The 16911-nt window shown below is 46.4% G+C and overlaps 7 protein-coding genes across 7 annotated transcripts; 4 read left to right on the top strand and 3 right to left on the bottom strand.

Annotated features, from left to right (window-relative positions):
* The first annotated feature begins 416 nt into the window (after positions 1 to 416).
* On the top strand, positions 417 to 1639 carry BGW36DRAFT_374189 (eukaryotic translation initiation factor eIF-5A). The gene is made up of 3 exons (XM_046215651.1): positions 417 to 550; positions 698 to 964; positions 1023 to 1639. Exons 1-3 carry the CDS (start codon positions 527 to 529, stop codon positions 1212 to 1214), a joined length of 483 nt encoding a protein of 160 aa, XP_046074163.1. The 5' UTR covers positions 417 to 526; the 3' UTR covers positions 1215 to 1639.
* Positions 1640 to 3894, top strand: BGW36DRAFT_316352 (putative RNA polymerase I-specific transcription initiation factor Rrn7). Its single transcript, XM_046212559.1, has 8 exons — positions 1640 to 1843; positions 1931 to 2021; positions 2083 to 2192; positions 2245 to 2495; positions 2579 to 2684; positions 2736 to 2874; positions 2933 to 3319; positions 3375 to 3894. Exons 1-8 carry the CDS (start codon positions 1739 to 1741, stop codon positions 3845 to 3847), a joined length of 1662 nt encoding a protein of 553 aa, XP_046074162.1. The 5' UTR covers positions 1640 to 1738; the 3' UTR covers positions 3848 to 3894.
* A 151-nt stretch (positions 3895 to 4045) lies between these two features.
* BGW36DRAFT_374184 (putative ubiquitin-60S ribosomal protein L40 fusion protein) lies at positions 4046 to 5257 on the top strand. Its single transcript, XM_046215650.1, has 5 exons — positions 4046 to 4111; positions 4188 to 4194; positions 4351 to 4531; positions 4666 to 4776; positions 4839 to 5257. Coding segments are annotated over exons 1-5 (387 nt in total). The 5' UTR covers positions 4046 to 4110; the 3' UTR covers positions 4926 to 5257.
* On the bottom strand, positions 5252 to 6681 carry BGW36DRAFT_374182 (uncharacterized protein). Its single transcript, XM_046215649.1, has 4 exons — positions 6538 to 6681; positions 6382 to 6433; positions 5620 to 6331; positions 5252 to 5553 (listed from the first exon to the last, which is right to left on the bottom strand). The coding sequence occupies exons 1-4, from the start codon at positions 6583 to 6585 to the stop codon at positions 5439 to 5441; spliced, it is 927 nt and encodes a 308-aa protein (XP_046074160.1). The 5' UTR covers positions 6586 to 6681; the 3' UTR covers positions 5252 to 5438.
* Positions 6682 to 6848: 167 nt separating this feature from the next.
* On the bottom strand, positions 6849 to 8497 carry BGW36DRAFT_374180 (putative TBC domain protein). Its single transcript, XM_046215648.1, has 3 exons — positions 8053 to 8497; positions 7865 to 8002; positions 6849 to 7815 (listed from the first exon to the last, which is right to left on the bottom strand). The coding sequence occupies exons 1-3, from the start codon at positions 8252 to 8254 to the stop codon at positions 6917 to 6919; spliced, it is 1239 nt and encodes a 412-aa protein (XP_046074159.1). The 5' UTR covers positions 8255 to 8497; the 3' UTR covers positions 6849 to 6916.
* A 446-nt stretch (positions 8498 to 8943) lies between these two features.
* Positions 8944 to 13411, top strand: BGW36DRAFT_129322 (mono-functional DNA-alkylating methyl methanesulfonate N-term-domain-containing protein). The gene is made up of 5 exons (XM_046209346.1): positions 8944 to 9737; positions 9789 to 9903; positions 9961 to 11530; positions 11580 to 11749; positions 11802 to 13411. The coding sequence occupies exons 1-5, from the start codon at positions 9145 to 9147 to the stop codon at positions 13281 to 13283; spliced, it is 3930 nt and encodes a 1309-aa protein (XP_046074158.1). The 5' UTR covers positions 8944 to 9144; the 3' UTR covers positions 13284 to 13411.
* Positions 13412 to 13686: 275 nt separating this feature from the next.
* Positions 13687 to 16722, bottom strand: BGW36DRAFT_291298 (putative DNA replication licensing factor Mcm3; the record flags this gene model as incomplete). The annotated part of the gene is made up of 8 exons (XM_046210832.1): positions 13687 to 13723; positions 13780 to 15827; positions 15878 to 16141; positions 16196 to 16301; positions 16354 to 16400; positions 16458 to 16509; positions 16571 to 16589; positions 16650 to 16722. The coding sequence occupies 8 exons, from the start codon at positions 16720 to 16722 to the stop codon at positions 13687 to 13689; spliced, it is 2646 nt and encodes an 881-aa protein (XP_046074157.1).
* Between the last annotated feature and the right edge of the window lie 189 nt (positions 16723 to 16911).

Raw genomic sequence — 16911 nt, 5'->3', positions numbered from 1 at the left:
AGTAGCTACAGGAATGAGACATCGTACATACTACATTTATATATGTACATGCAATCAACATTATGTCTTGTTAGTGTCTACTATGAAATGTGCTCCGATAGGGACAGCTAATCACTATTATTGGGGTGGTACAGTGGACTCGATGGGATACAGTCTACCATGTGCACAATATACATTGCTACGCATTATTACTAGAACTCAGTAGCCATAATAACATATTCTCCATATTCAATACTACAGCTTACTATTATACATATTCCTACATAGTTTCTACAATAGTCTGGCAATGCTAGGTCCATGATAGGGCACACCCCGCCACGGCCCAATCCAGCCTAGCGCGGGAAAAGATGCTCTGCAGCAACCAATGCAAAATGCAAAACGATTTTGCTCTCGGTTGCCCAATTTCTTCCGCGTCCCACCCCGTCCTATCCATTTTTTCTCGTTCATCCTCCCTCCTCACGCGCCCTCTCTATCCCCTGTCTCTCCGCCTCTTTTCTATACTCCCAGCTCTATATCCATCGCAACCATGGCCGACAACAACGACGCCCAGGTATGTACAATGCTGCCCCGCCCCGTCCTGCACCGACCCCGCTGCCCCCTCTTCTGTGTACATACGTGTATCTACCGCTATTACTAGGACTACTCCCATGTTTATGTCCATGCCTCTATCTCATACGCTCGCTAACACTCCCCCAAGCATGAGCACACCTTCGACAGCGCCGATGCCGGTGCCTCGGCTACCTTCCCCATGCAGTGCTCTGCCCTACGCAAGAACGGCCACGTTGTGATCAAGGGCCGTCCTTGCAAGATCGTCGACATGTCCACTTCCAAGACTGGAAAGCACGGTCACGCCAAGGTTCACTTGGTTGCCCTCGACATCTTCACTGGCAAGAAGTACGAAGACTTGTCCCCGTCTACCCACAACATGGACGTCCCCGTCGTCGTCCGCAAGGATTACCAGCTCGTAAGTGCTTCAACACAACAACCATTGCACAACAGACACCCGCTGATGACTCTGGCAGATTGACATTAGTGAGGACGACGGCTTCATGTCCCTTATGGAAGACTCTGGATCTACCAAGGATGATGTCAAGGTCCCTGACGGTGAACTTGGTGAGAGAATCACGAAGGCCTTCGGCGAGGGCAAGGATGTCAACGTCACTGTCCTGTCTGCTATGGGTGAAGAGGCTGCTATCGATCTCAAGAGCAACTAGATTACTATCACCCGAGCCCCTACATCTCCTTTAATACTTCATGTCCAAAAAATCAAAATTCATGCCCTCACGAATTTTTGGGAGCAGCCATGTCTCGCCAGTGGTATGAAACTCGCTGTGATGATTGGCATGGGCGTTTTGCTCATTTGTTTCTTTCCTCATAATGTCAAGATACTCGCGGGCGGACTATGGTCTGCGCCGACAGTGCGAAACTTTAAGCATTTCATGATGGTCGCATCAACCAATTCCTTTACTTAGTCGTCATTACTATCACCGTAAATACCTTATAGTGTATGTACGTTTCTGGAGATTTTGGAAATTTTATAGATTCTGTAGATGTGTAAAGAGTGCCGCCTGATTTGTCGTTGCCACCGTTTGGGGAAAGCGGGTTCCGGCATTCTCCCGTCCCAGGAAATGATTGCTAGAAAGATTTCATATATTCAACTACATCAACACCATCGAATAAACAACATGTTAATTCCACATTTCGATCACGCTTAACAGTATGACAGACCCTCCTCACAATGGAGTATGTCAAGCGCGGTCCTTGCGGGCAGGACGGTTGTCGGGAGACGCGGTATTATCTTGAAGACGGAGTCTGGTTTTGCAGACGGGGTCACCAACAAGAGGTATTGCCATTCTCATTCTCATTTCCTTCCACCACACAACTTCTTAGCACAGATACTGCTCTTGGAATTATACTCATAGCCTCCTAGGGTCGGCAAGTCGAAGCAGATCCTGACGATTTTGGAAAACGGGGAACGATTCACCGTGTAAAAAAAATATCAGAAGAAAGAATTCAAAAGAGTACGTGAATCTTCGCGATTCCTGTAATTTTAATAATAAGAAGAGCTCACACGAAGTTCAGCATTCACTGGTCGCCGCGGCTATCGTCTCTTTGTACAGGCTTACCAGCTTATCCTGTGGACGCAATGCCATGCCTTGATACACGAGAAAGGGTTTCCTACTGATCTAGAGGTAAATGACCCTAGAATTCCACGACAACATTCATAGACTAACTGTCTCGAAGAGAGTCGTGAGAGATCTTTGGGCATTGCGACTGCAATCTCTGACAGCCAAGTTCGACGAGTCGCTTGATGCCGACAAAGATGCTAGCTCGGAGGTCTTCAGCTCTCAGCTGCCTGGTGCTGAAACACCGAAGGAGAATGGGTCAGCGTCGCATAAATTGAGCGACAACCCGTTGTTGGAAGAAACCTTGGGACTTTGCTACTTGGCGGCTTCGTTACTGCGGCTACCTGTTAGCATTGGCGATATTTACCGGTATGGAAAATCTAAAGCATTTCACGTTACTCTAATACGTTACTATATTCCAGTCACTGTTTTGTAAGCTAATAATTCTATAGATTTGCAATGAGAAATGAGATACCGTTCATCCAAGCCATCAGAACTGTTCCTCTCGAAATCAGAGATAGGCTTTCACAGATATACATCAGAGAATTGACTGTCGAGGTAAATCAGAGATTCCCATTGCAATCTTTCATTTCAACCAACAATATCTAGACTCTTCCAAGAAGCGATCACCTCCATAAGACGGTCTCTCGTTTGGTGGTCATGTATTCTCGCGAATGCAGTATTACCTTTCCTCCGCTAAACGTGCCACTGATGCTCTTCCAATTCGTGCGGCAGTTGGCACTACCATGTAAGCACAGGCTCTCTTCTATTTACGCTATGATATCACATTGACAAACTCAATACAGTGGAAGTATATTCATACGTGCGAAGACTGCAAAAGCTCCTCAATTACACCTTCCAATTCCCCCTAGACAAAAAGTACTCTACCCAAGCACTGAGCTACCCCGAGGCGCAAATTCTGGCATTAATTGTCGTTTCAACTAAGCTTCTCTTCCCCTTCAGCAAGACAAAGGGCTATCCCAGTTCCGCTGCAGAGCCGACAGCCCAGATCCTCGACTGGGACGTATGGAGCTCGGCACAAAGACATTTTGAGAAAAAGAGCCAACCAAAGGAACGACTTGCAAAGGGGCAGGAAGTTACGGTTAATGATGGTCACGTGTTTCACTTCACAGACCAGCAGTTAGATGACTATCTGGATTGGTACGAGGATACCTGGATCGATAAGAATAGACGTAGGCCTTGTTCATATTGTTGGAATGATTGCTTGCTGACATTATATTCCTGAAGCCACGAATCCACTTGCAGAAATGTTTCCGATCTCTCGCCCTGAATCCGCTCACGATGAAAAAAGGCGGGATATAGATCAGGAGGCGATCGATGAAAAAGTACGGGCTGTTACTAGCAGCCTTCGTCCAGCGGAAATCATTCCATTCGAGACTCTACAAGCCAACGACGAAGAATCTCAACAGAGAGATCCTGACATTCAAAACGAGGATACCACCCCCCGTCCAGGCTTCTCATACAGAGTCTACAAGACAGAATCAGACATGCCAAAAGTAGCTCGAAAGTTTCATGAAACAGCCGCAAATCTATCCGGTCTGACCGTGAAAACGCTCATAAAAGCGGTCCGAAGCACCGAACTTAAGCTTGAAAAATGGCAGGCAAATATGAGACGAGCGGAATATCATGGCGAAACGTGGTTTGACAATGTAGACTTTCAAGACCAAAAAACAGATGAATCGGGGTCAGATTCTGAATAGCAACACTGTAACTAGACATATATTCTCATCCATGAAAAATATCTCGATTTGATTCGTGACTATTATGTATTGATTGCATTGAGTATTGATATATACGCTAGACCCGATTGGGAAAACAAGTAGGGTAGAGAGCCCTATTTCCCAATCCGTCATCGGCCCACATCTCGCTTAGCCTTCAAGTCTTCCGTGCGGCGCCGTCATCGTCAGTGTCAGTCTTGCTCGATCGACCACAGGAACAGACGACATCGACGAATATCGCAACCAGTATGTACATTCCATTCGCTCGGATTGTTGATGTGATTTTACAGCCAGACTAACGACGGTTTTCCGTGATTTACAGTGCAGATGTAGGTTCAACCTAACCCTTTACCTTTGCCTTTTACACCTTCAGCACGATCGAAGATCTCCGTCAAATATAATCGCACAGATGGATATCGATATGGATATGGATAAACGTGAAGAAAATGAAATAGAATGAATGGTAAACTGACTGTTATGTACAGTTTCGTCAAGACCCTCACGGGTAAGACCATCACCCTCGAGGTCGAGTCCTCCGATACCATCGACAATGTCAAGTCCAAGATCCAGGACAAGGAGGGCATCCCTCCTGACCAGCAGCGTCTGATCTTCGCCGGCAAGCAGCTCGAGGATGGCCGTACTCTCAGCGACTACAACATTCAGAAGGTACGATTTTATTCTACTCCTTATTCGATGGTGTTTTGTTGGTGTGTTATATATTGGGAATGAAATTACGACTGTTATGCTTGATAAAAACCGGCTCGAAACGAAGAATCCGGACTAATACGATATTTTTACAGGAGTCCACCCTGCACCTCGTCCTCCGTCTGCGTGGTGGTATCATCGAGCCCTCGTTGAAGGCGCTTGCCTCCAAGTACAACTGCGAAAAGTCCATCTGCCGCAAGTGCTACGTACGTCAATTCATCCCCCAAAACTGTATAAACAGAAGTACCTGTTACTGAGACAAAACTAGGCCCGTCTCCCTCCTCGTGCCACCAACTGCCGTAAGAGGAAGTGCGGTCACACCAACCAGCTGCGCCCCAAGAAGAAGCTCAAATAGACGGATCGCCCCATCGACAATTTTTCTCGGTGTCGTGTCGTTTGCGGAGTTTTTTTTTGCATGTCCTGGGGTTGTATTGTGGTATCATGCGGTCCAAAAAATATAACATATTTAAACAAACCGCCAATTATGGTTGCGAGCATTCAGTCTCACTTACGAGTAGTGTGGGGAGAGGCTCATCACTGATATGAATGATTGGAGACCATTGTCCCGCTTAAACCAGTGGAAATCGGGAATATAAGACGCGGAATTCTTGGTTCCCTTTTTCCTTGTTTTCTCTCTCAGCCGAGTTAGATTACTACAAATTAAATTCTATTTATGTTCCATGTAAACCAATCTTCAAAGCTTTGATTCTTTTTTAAAGTGTCCTAAAAATGGAAAGGAATATTTATACATCGTAAACAAATGTCAGTGATACAGCTGTTCAAAGATGTGTTTGTTCATGAGGGAATAACCACATGTCAAGGATGCTCTGGTAGCAAAAATACATCCCTCGCGCTACTTGGTGCTCAGTTAGAAAAACATGCGTCTCTTACCATCTTCCTTCTCGTCACTCTGTTTGTCATCATCATGCTTATCGTCGTCGTGCTTATCATCATCATGGTTCTTCGAAGCAGGGCTACCGTGACTATAGCATATAACACTCGTTAGTTCGTTCACAATCACGGCCATTCGGTGCTTATAGGATACTCACGCAAAGAACAGAATCTTGATAGCAATCGCCAACCCGGCATGGAGCACAACAACGACAATGAGCAAGACCTTGCTCGTCTTTGCGTCGGTCGCACTCAACACGGGGTACAAATTGCGCAAGAGGAAGAACACCGTCCAGGCAAACCCCACGCCCACAAGTGCCCAGTTGAGCGCCGTCAGCGGGCTCCAGCTCACCAACGCAACGGCAATCCAGACAAGATTCGCATAGCCATACAGAGCCCAGCACTCAATCAGATCCGCCGACGAACTACCGAACCATCGCAGTGCAGCCCACAAGGCAATAGGGATCACGCCGGTATATCCATAAACCAGCCCTGCTGCACCAGAGAGCAATCTAAAGTCATACCCAAAATGCTTGTCATCCTCCCGCGACAGATACTGCGAGATCGTGCCCGTCAAAAAGAGGATGATGACCACCGTCGTGGCGATCCAAAACGGACCATAAAGATCCGGGTTCCCGTCTAGAATGTCGAGGAAGTTGGAGCGAGGGTACACGGCTGCCACGCAGCGTCGGAAAACCTCGTTTGTGTCGACATCGAAGTATTGGCTGTAATATTGGATTGTCCAGAGTCGATGTTTGCCGCCGCCGGCGCCACCGCGCGATGAGCTGCCGTGGACGTTACCACCATTACCGCCGAGGAATGGCTGTGAGTCGGGGTGGATTTTGGCGTTGCGAGCGTCGTTTTCAAAATCTGTGATGGTTAGAACGTGGATGCCTGGGGTAGGTAGTTGTGTTACGTACTTGATGGGTGGAATTCGAGATCTTCTTGGAGATCCGTGTGGCCTAGATCGCCCTGATAATGGTAAAAAGAAGGTATTTAGAAGGGTCGTCACAATAATCTCAGATTAGGCAGATGGAATACTGCGTTTCGCCGTTAAGAGTGAAAGTAACGCTTACCTCGGCATCAACATCTACGACCACGTCGTAACCTCCTCGATTGGCCATTTTGAAGATCGAATGGACACACAGAGGCAGAAGGAAGTTCAAGGAGGCCCCGGATACAACAGCCGCGCTTTGTTGTGACGAGGGAACAAAAGCGAGAGTTATGAGGTGTTGTGAGCGGAACACGCAACAGCTCCGAAGTGTACACCTGGTGTCTCCACCGCCCGCGCAGCCAATGAAATTCGGTGGCTGTCGATCATCATGCAAAGTATAGAATTAATTAATTTTGCTTCTGTCTTGTTCCATGTGTTACAGTAGTAGTGGCATGATAATTGAATTTTTCCATTCGGATAGTACATTACACGATCTATCTTAGTAGTAAAATCAACACGCTCTATCTATACATCGTAAATAGCCAGCTTCTATAGAAAGAATTCTTGAGTTTCCCAATAAGAGCCCAAACAGGAGAGTCCAGCCCAGTCCTGCGCATATAAATAGATACTAATCCGATCACTAGAGCCAATCCCACAGAGGCTGCCGGCTTTCGATAACGCCAGAGAGCTGCATACGCCTTCTTTCGGAACTCTTCTCGCTGGAGCTGTCTTGTTTGTAACTCAAATAGCTCTTGAGCATGATCAAGGCTGCTAGCTTTTCCAACATCTCTGGAGGTTTTCAGAACGCTGTATTGGGGAATATTTCGCCAAGAGCGTAGTGGCAGGGATTCTGGAGGATGTTTTTCATAAAGTTGCAAGGTAGATGTAATCAAGCCTTCCAAGTCGAATGGGCTGGGAAGCTTGGACAATGTAAAGTGTAGCATATCTGGCTCATCGATAGATATCTCCAAGAGTTCCTTTTTTCGGCTAAGAATAATGGCGGCAAACAAATAGATCGCAACAACAGGTTCATGAGCGAGTAGAAAATCATACAATCGTACAATATCGTCGTACTCTTCTATATCATGAGCGTACAACGTTAGCGCAGCTGCCAAGGCGAAGAAAGGCTGCGTCCCAGACAAGTGTCTCCGAACTTTTGTGTCGGCACTTTCCAAAATAGCGGGAATAAGGTTAAGGTGTTTGAAAGCTGGGGTAAGAGAGGAGAGCATGTAGTCTCTTATTCGAAGAAGAGAGACCCGGGCAAATGCATCACCAGCACGCTGAGGGCCAAGAACTAATAGCAACACCTGAGCAATGTCATGATATCCTTGAAAATAGCAGAGCATGGGATACCGCCGTAGAGTCGCCGTGATGAGATCCGACAATTCTCGCTTTCTTTTCACAAGTTCTTCTGAGTCGCCTAGGATCACAGTCAAAAAAGGCTGAGAGTCCAGCTTAGAAATACAAACAATGTGGATAATATACAAAAGACCGGTCAACATCCAGCTTGACCTGATCTTCGTCTCCGTGCTTCGGGAGATCAACCCAATTTAGTGGTTGTGCTGCAAGATCCTCTGCTTGGTGATTATCACCCAATAGAATGGGCCCTGCAAATGTCAGTGTTGGAATATGGCCGTCCAGAAAGTTAAAAGCGTACATGCGACTTTGCGAAACGTGTCATCTAATAGACCACCAGGCGATGTAGCGTAGGCCGTTAAAGCTCTGATGTCGCGTTGACGACACGCGCTTTCAATGCCGTTTCGCTTCTCGTCGAATATGCTTGGTTGTTTATTCTCGTCCGTCCCAGTGGACTGTTCTGTGTTTCTGCCTGCTGGCGCATCGTTCACCTTCTCATCCATCCTCAGTGGTAGCTATATTGACGATAAGGGAGATAAAAAAAATTAATGGATATAGAAAACTCTCTGTTGAGAGTTACACTTCAAATTGATAGAAGATTTGACAGATTGCACGCACTCAGGCCATCGCTTTAGCAGCCTAGCCGCCAATCAGGGTGAGAGTGCATATGAGTCAGATTACAGTAGCGACGATATACATCTAACAATGCTGTAAGAAGGAACAGTATACTAAGAGTATGATGGAAAGAAGAGAAAGAGAAAGAGACAGAGAGCACTAATGACGGCCGTCTGCCTGAAGCTGTGGCCGCTGCCGCTAGCATCTGATTGGTGGCCCTTCGCTCATACGGAAAGTGCACAATGAACCCGACTGGCAACTAACCTTCAATGCGATCAAACTCCAGGGCCCGTCTCCATCATCTCCCATCTTAAAAGCTGGATACTCCTTCACCAAGAGATTACTGGTCTTAACTGTTTGGCGTAAGCCGCCTTGACGCTATCCGTTTTCTAGCTATTGGTTTGATAATGCTTCACACTCTTACCGACGCCGGGCTGGTCTAGGCTCTCGAGCAGCTAACCCTCACCTAAGCCTGCACTCAAAGCTCTGTTTCGCCATGCATACTGACATGTCTTATGCTTGACATGAAAAAGGTGGCTTGGGCTTCAAAACAAGGCGTCAGTGGAAGAGACCCTTATGATCATCCACCCTGTATGGGACATGCCATGAAAGTAGCCGCCATTCGATCCAGTCAAAAATCTACACCTTTTCGCAAAAATAGGTGATACTTCTACCTTAGGTTATTGGCAAGCTGTTGAAAATCGCGCATCATCAAGCCTGATGTGGCTCTCATCAGCTACAACGAACTTTTTTCTCGGTATCACTATTCTGTTACAACATGTCTCTGCAGATATTTCATACGGAAGACGGCTTCCTGCCCTTGCAGTATCCAGGAATATCAGAAGCTATGCGACGTGGTGTTGCAAGGTATCAGAAGCCTGTTGAACCATCAGAGTCCAACAAGCCTAAGGTTGGGTTGCTGACACAAACGATAACACCAAGTCCGACAATACAATTTGTTCTGCCTGCGCGACTACGAAGCAAGCTGCAGAATGACGTCGTCTTTGTCGGGGAGAGATCATTGCTTTTACGAGAGATCGTTATGGATAGCTACTTGGAAGATGTCTCGGTAAAATCGGATTTTGACGCAAACATCATGGCTGTAAAAGCCCTCAAGGTCTTTCATGATACGCCTTTGAATGTCGAAACGGAATTAGTTGCTCAAATTGGTTCTTTAGAAGAAATCCAACCAGCAGAAGAGTTTCCCACCGATCTTCTAGTTCTCACCCTAGATTCTAAAGAATTAATCTTCTTATATTATCACTGGAACTTTGAGCGTCAAACCGGACATTTTGTTCAATTCCGAAGAGCACTCCCATGTGATGTGAGTATCACAGAGAGATTTGGTCGTCATTTGGCAGTTGATCCCAGGTAGGACGAGTCGATTTTAATACTGGCATTGGCTTATCATTGTCTCCCTAGATCTCGTGCTATTGCTATTGCTGCTCCAGGGAACTTTTTCGGGGTGTTCTTACTCAAATCACCTGCGGAACTTCAATCTCAAATGAAAAACAAAACCTTAGATCCTATCAGGGAGGCACGCTATCTTCATCACTATCTTTGACATCAAAGAACTAATTAATAGTTTAAACAGGAAAGGTTCTTCCGCATTGATGGTGACATCATTTTCATGGATTTTCTGTACCCAGAGAGTGAAAATGATAACAAAATCATCCTTCTTTTTATCATTGCTAAAGGTATCCATACGTTGGCCATGTGCTATGAATGGAAGTCAGCAAACACGCTTCGACAGGCTCGACCGAGGATTGTAATGAAAAAGCTTCCAGAGAGTTGCAGACTGCCGAGTCTACTCATCCCATTGACAAAATCGACGTCCTTTATTGTTGTTGCGACGACATTCTTCATGAAATACACACATTTTACTAGTCCCAAGAATACAAGTTCACGGCATCTAATCAATGCAGTATCAACAAAATTACCCATGTTATGGACAAAATGGGCTCGTCCATACCGTCACCAAACATACAGCAAATCCCATGATGATATATACCTTTGCCGGGAGGATGGGCTTCTTTGGTATTTTAGCTTTACTGCTGGAGGCGAAATCGAGGCCCTCAATTCTTGTGGCTGGCTTGGGTGTGATGTAGATGGTGCATTCGATACAATTGACTTCAGCGACCCCAATCACGGAGGGGATCTCCTCCTAGCCGCCGGTCATACAGGCCATGGGGGGCTATTTATTCAAACAGCGAGACAAGACTCGGCCTGCGTTCAAAGGTTCGTGAACTGGGCCCCAATACTAGATTCTGCCTTGGTGCCTTCAACATCGAATAAATTACGCAAGGGATTAGGCCCGGTAGGACATACGAGTGACAGTGATCATCTTTATGTCTGCTCGGCATCATCCAATGAGGGTGCCGTATATGAATTTAGGTACGGCTATGAGGCTCAAATTGGATGGATCATTCCTCTCGATGATCTCTCTAGCACGCGATATATATGGTGCATGCCTGATATCTCTGATGAAGGAACATACTTACTTGTTTCCGACCCTATTACTTCAACGCTTCTATATATTCCTCGTAAAGATGGCGGCGAAATTAACGCCGTTGACGACTTGAACTCGGCACTAGACTACGCTGCACAGACCATTGCGGCAGGCTATACACCGGATGGCATCTTAGTACAAATAACCAGCAATTCTGTGCGTCTTACAGTGCCTGGTAACACGACGTTTAATCTGGTGGAAATTGTTGGAGCCGATCAGACTATTCTCAATTCCGTCGTCAATGGCAGACTAGCACTATTAGCTATGGCCGTAAAGTCCGATCAGGGAATCAAAATGCAGATTGGCAAAATATCTTTGAAGGAAGGCACTCTCGTGATCGACAACGTTGGTGAACTTGGTATCAAGGATGAACCCACATCTATCTTGATCGAAATTGTAAATGATGAAATTTTCCTCTTCTTAGGGTCAGGTGAGGGCCGTATTGATTGCTACGAACTGCATCAACGCGAAGTCCTTTTTCTTGGGGGCTTTACCTTGAGTTTGACTGGAGACGACCTTTTGAAAGTCATAGAGAGTATGAGTATTGTTACTTGGCAGGATGCGGATAATACATTTCTACTCTGTGGACTCCGAAGTGGCTTACTTGTTCCCGTTGGAATTACATTGGACACAGAAAGCTTAGAGACTTCATTTGGTATGGTCCAAACCAAAACGTTGAGAATCGTTTCTGACGCAGATTATAGACTCGAAGCAGTACCCTGAACACAGACTAGGCCAAACGGTGGTCAAGTTAAGTAGGAAAGACAAAACCGTTGTAGCCACTTGTGGGAGCGGTTTTTGGTGCATATCTAACATCAATGCTGATACTTTGGATTTCGACCTTCAGCAAATTTGGATAACCGATCAAAATAATGTGAGTGTATGAGTCTCTTTATTAATTATCCTGGCTTACCAGGCAAATGTAGCCTGCATACGCTCAGAAGAGCGTCGACGTCTTCACCGTTATTGATAGGCCAACCGAGTCAAGCTCGACTACCCTAGATGGATCGTTAGTCTGCATTAGCGATGGACAACTTTTAATCTGCGCCCTAGACCGATTTGCCAAAGCCATTCCCCGCAAAATCGACCTGCCGGGTTCTGCCAATAGGATAACATATTCCGAGCATTTACAGAGCCTTGTGGTAGCCTACAACATAACAGAAACAGTCGAATCTGAAACAGGACCCGTCAAAAGATACACGCGTCCCTACTTGGAATTTATCTACCTAGATTCACACAACTCGAATTTACTATCCTCACAAAGTTCACAACAAGATGGGGACCCAAACCTTTGGAGACCCTCGGGTTCATCTGGAGAGAAAATCACATGCATCCTAGACTGGATGCCCGAGAATAATGGGAGAAAATATCATTTCATTGTGATTGGCACCGCAAGGAATACCAAAGAGGATAAAGGACGAATTATCTTCTTGATTGCAAAACGCAGCAAAACCAATCCTACTCAAGTGGAATGTTCAGTGAAGCACATCCATCCATTCGACGGCCCCGTACGTGCTGTTGCCGCATACGGCGACTTCACTCTAATGGTAGCCTCTGGAAATGACATTATCCCAATCGAGCCAGACCTGCCCGATAAAGAAAAACAATGGGCCACGTCCGCACGATTCAAACTAACTTCACCGGGAATCTCTATCACAGTGCGCAAGACATTCCTCTATGTGAGCACCGCCCGAGAATCCCTCGTCGTCCTCCAAGTCGTGAACAACAAATTAGAACTTCACGCGCAGGACGGAGCAAGGCACGAGGGCCTATCCCATTACCGCATTGGCGGGCCATCGAAACTCATTCTTTCAAGCCGGAGAGGGGGCACATTAAGCCTATTCTCCGAAACCAAGATCACAAACACCAACAAACTACTCTCCCCTGCAATCGCCGAAGCCAATCTCCCAGTATCAATCATCAGACTTAATCCATACACCAAACCTTCTATCCTTCCTTCCTCAACAGCTGTCTATGGCACCGCAATGGACGGAACAATCTACCGCATCATGACCATCAACGAGAACGAATGGCGCTTGCTTCGTTTCGTCCAGAACCTCTGCTCCAGAGACCCAATCGTCTCCCCATTCCTATCTTCGCGAAAGAGCCGGTGGACATGGCGTGATATCATTCCGCAGTTCAAGACACCATCACAGATGCATGTTGACGGTGACATACTCTCGCGTCTTCTCCCATACGGCTCCAGTCATCTGCGGGCTATGCTTGATGCTGATTCGAGATCATTTCAAGTGGATGCATCGATTCCGCTGCCAGAGACAACTTGTATGGGGCTTTTTGAAGAGTATTTCGGAGAGGTGTTTGGTGAAACATCGCTACATGATGATGACGATGATGATGCGGTTTCGCATTTTATACATTGGCTGCGCAAAGTATTGCGGTCTTTCTGAATGGACAGACCACTGTGCCAGTTTAATGTCGAGTGACGGGGAGTTCATACTGGATCCCTCTTTGCACTGATATAATCTGAAATGTCTCTAGACATAATATATATTCGAGTAATTTAATGGCACATCTGTATCAATAGATGATATTAAATGACGACGTAAACATTGAAAGAAAATCAATGTCTTATCTATGGATCAAATGAGCTTGTTTCCACATTCGATTTGTTTAAATGCTGAATACACAAAAGATTGAATGGATTAAATGCATTTATTACAGTAATGCCGGAAATAAACATTTCTAACGTAACTAGACATCCTTGGATTAATAAACACCAAACACCCAGATCCATACATAAATTCCCAGTCCATTCCCAACCCTTTGTTCGGAAGAAAAAAAAAAGCCATTTTAAATTCTGTAAACAGTTTCGTCGTCCTCAAGAAACCTACAGATAGACTCTGTTAGCATGCTGAGTATTATAGTCAGGGGGCCACAACTTACATTAATTCATTTCGCTCATTCATTGCCTTCAAAGCCTGGATAGCCTCCTGTCTCTGGAAGACGTGTCGCTCACCCAATGATTGGCTCGCACGAATAGCCGTGTTGACTGCACCAATAAGTGCTTCCACATCGGCGCTATCGTCGTTGACGAAGACGCGAGACATCAGAGGGCCCAGTATTTGACGGAAGGTATTCAACCGGTCCGGCTGGAGAGGGGCAATGGAGCTGGCTCTAGCTTGCGATTGGCTTTGCGAATCCTCTGTCTGCGATACAAGCAGTTGCGAAGCTGGTAGGGAGGATGCCACGGACATCTGCGAATCGGTCTGAGTTCGATTCTGCGTGCCTCGGTTCGATTGCAATCGTTGGCCTCGGGGGCTGGCATCGTAAAGCCCGTCACTGTCTTGGGACGGCTGCCGAGCTTCTGAGGATCTGTTGGCAGGGTCTGTAGATCGGAGGCCAGCTCGTGCGCCAGGTCGAGGAGTTGCTCCAGTTCGTGTGGGAGATGTTTCGTCGCTATCATCCTCGGAACCGGAGTCACTCATGTCATCGTCATCGGAATCAAATGTCGTTGGCTTACGCCTCTTCCTTCGGCCATCTTCTACAATCTCCTTGAACAAAGCAAAACGCAAGATGGCTTCTGCTTCTTTAGCATCCTTTTCTTCTACACGGCTAGATAGCCGTGCCTTGGCGTGTGCAGTGGACAGACGGATAAGCGTCTCGAGCGTTCGAGCTGTCATTGGAGATGTCTTTCTCTGGTTGCCGGAAAGGTCGTCATTTCGAAGTGCTGAATAAGTGGCGACTATATGATCCGCAGCTCCTTTCGTCAAGATAGGCTTGATCCTGGATTTGGCATACTGGATGTACTTCTTGATGAATGCCAAGCTGAACACTTCTACATTACCATCCTTATTAGTCGCGTTCATCCCGGCGTGCAACATCACGTTGTACTTTTCCAGAGGTTCTGTGGGTCGGTTCACATCTTGTGTTTCTTCGAGTCCTACTCCCAGGGTCTGAGTGGCTTGTTCACGGACAGGTACTCCTTCTTCAGCACCCGGTTGACGATAGCGGTGTCGACGCAACACGTGCTCTGATACCAACCTATCACTCTTATCTTCGGGATCGTCTGTGACAATGAATAATAGATCGAAACGAGATAACAGCGAGTCTGGAAGAGCGATGTTTTTGTGTGGATCTTTGTGAGGGTCGTACTGTCCATAGACAGGATTTGCTGCTGCAATGACACTGCACCGTGCATTCAAAGAGGTGTGGATACCTGCTTTAGCAATAGTAACGGTCTGCTGCTCCATGACTTCATGAATGGCTACACGGTCGACGTCACTCATCTTGTCAAACTCGTCGATACACACAACACCACGGTCACCAAGTACCATTGCACCGGCTTCTAACCGACGTTCACCCGTCTCTTTATCTGTTGTCACTGCTGCAGTAAGACCAACACCGGAAGATCCTCGACCGGTTGTGGCAATCGCCAATGGAGCTGTGTTAAGAACAAAGCGAAGCATTTGAGATTTAGCGGTGGATGGGTCTCCAACCATCAAAATGTTAATGTCACCACGAAGATGGGTTCCATTATCTAGATTTTTCTCGATACCGCCCAAAAGCATGAGTAAAATAGCTTTCTTGATATGCTCATGGCCATAAATACTAGGTGCCAATGACTGGGAAAGCATATCGAAGATCTTTGTTTTCCTGCTCTTGGCCCATTTGTTAATATTGCGGATATCGGTATCTGTCAATGTGGCTTGAGCAATTCCGCCGCCTGATTTCGAAGATAATTGGATTATATTGTTCGCGAGGATGACCGTTCGGAAAGTTGATGATCCCGAACCAGCTCCTCTATTTCCAAGAGAGCGGAATATTCCCACGAGTTGGATACGATCGCCTGGCTTAGCACGATCGACGAGGTCATCATCGAGAATCACATCGACTCCACGAGGCAGCTGACCAGCAGGAGCTCTCTCGGGCATTTCTTGGATTGAGATCGTTTGGTGGTCCATATAAGTACAATATCCATACTCTGTGGTAAGCTGGTAGATGTCAGAAACAAAACTCAAACAAATCATGTCTTATGCCATACCGGATTCTTATCATCATCTTCTTGAGGGTAAACATTCAAGCTTGTTGCACCACTGGCTGTCATAGTCTGGTCTCTATACTTTCGGAAGAAAAACTTGTTTGTCTTCTCACTGAAATGGACACTTTGAATCACTTTAGGTCGTACAAGAGAGCACTTTGTCACGATACCCTCAAGAGACACCATGCGGTTGAGATGGGAGGAGCCGAGCGTTCGTGGGTTGCAGGCATTCTCTCCGAAGGCGCCGATGTAGGCGCAGTAATAAACCTGGAAATTTTAGCATGGAAGCTAAAGCTACCACTGACATGTACATGTACTAACCACATCCTCGGCTGTTTCCTTAGATGGTCGATTGGGTAGGGTCTTGATAACGGCTTTCAAAGCTTTATTGAATGCCTCGGAATATTCAAATGGCAACGTGAGAAGACTATTCACAGTTAGTCATATATTGGCTCCCCGGCCACGCTATGCAGTCTCACCCGTCTGCGAGTTCTCGGTTATGTGCTCGGATCTCATCGATGCTAACCTAAATATAGAAAACATTGTTATTATGGTATCTTTCAATGACCCAGGCTTGGCTTACTGTAAGTCGACGAAGACCTCGATTGAGCATCAACACTATTTCCGCCCGATAACTGTTCTCCAAGTCAACATCAATAATCATCTCCACACATATAATAATCCCGATCGACGAACCTCCGTGCTCGTGCGTCAGCTGCAACAGTAAATGTCAGCTACTTTACCCTTCGTTGTAACAGCAAGAACAAGTGCTCACTAGGATCCAAAAACTCGGTGGCAGCACGCACGCGATCCTCCGCGGTCTCTTCTGGAAGCCGGATTTCGTTCATGATAGCGACAATTGTGCTCTGGACGCTATAGGGGAGAACTTCCACGCCTGGCTGGGCTGTAAAGGGTTGGATGAAGATCGAGGTTGTTGGAGAAGAATCGAGGGGTTTGCTCTTTCCAGCTGTGTTGAATCTAATCTGTACCCGCCAGCCGAAAAAGGCAAGATTAAAAAACGCGTCGCGTCCGACGCG

Source organism: Talaromyces proteolyticus, assembly GCF_021365285.1.
Source record: "Talaromyces proteolyticus strain PMI_201 chromosome Unknown BGW36scaffold_4, whole genome shotgun sequence".
NCBI lineage: Eukaryota > Fungi > Ascomycota > Eurotiomycetes > Eurotiales > Trichocomaceae > Talaromyces > Talaromyces proteolyticus.
The sequence above is the reverse complement of the archived record's forward strand: the minus strand, read 5'-3'. Positions and strand labels throughout refer to the sequence as shown.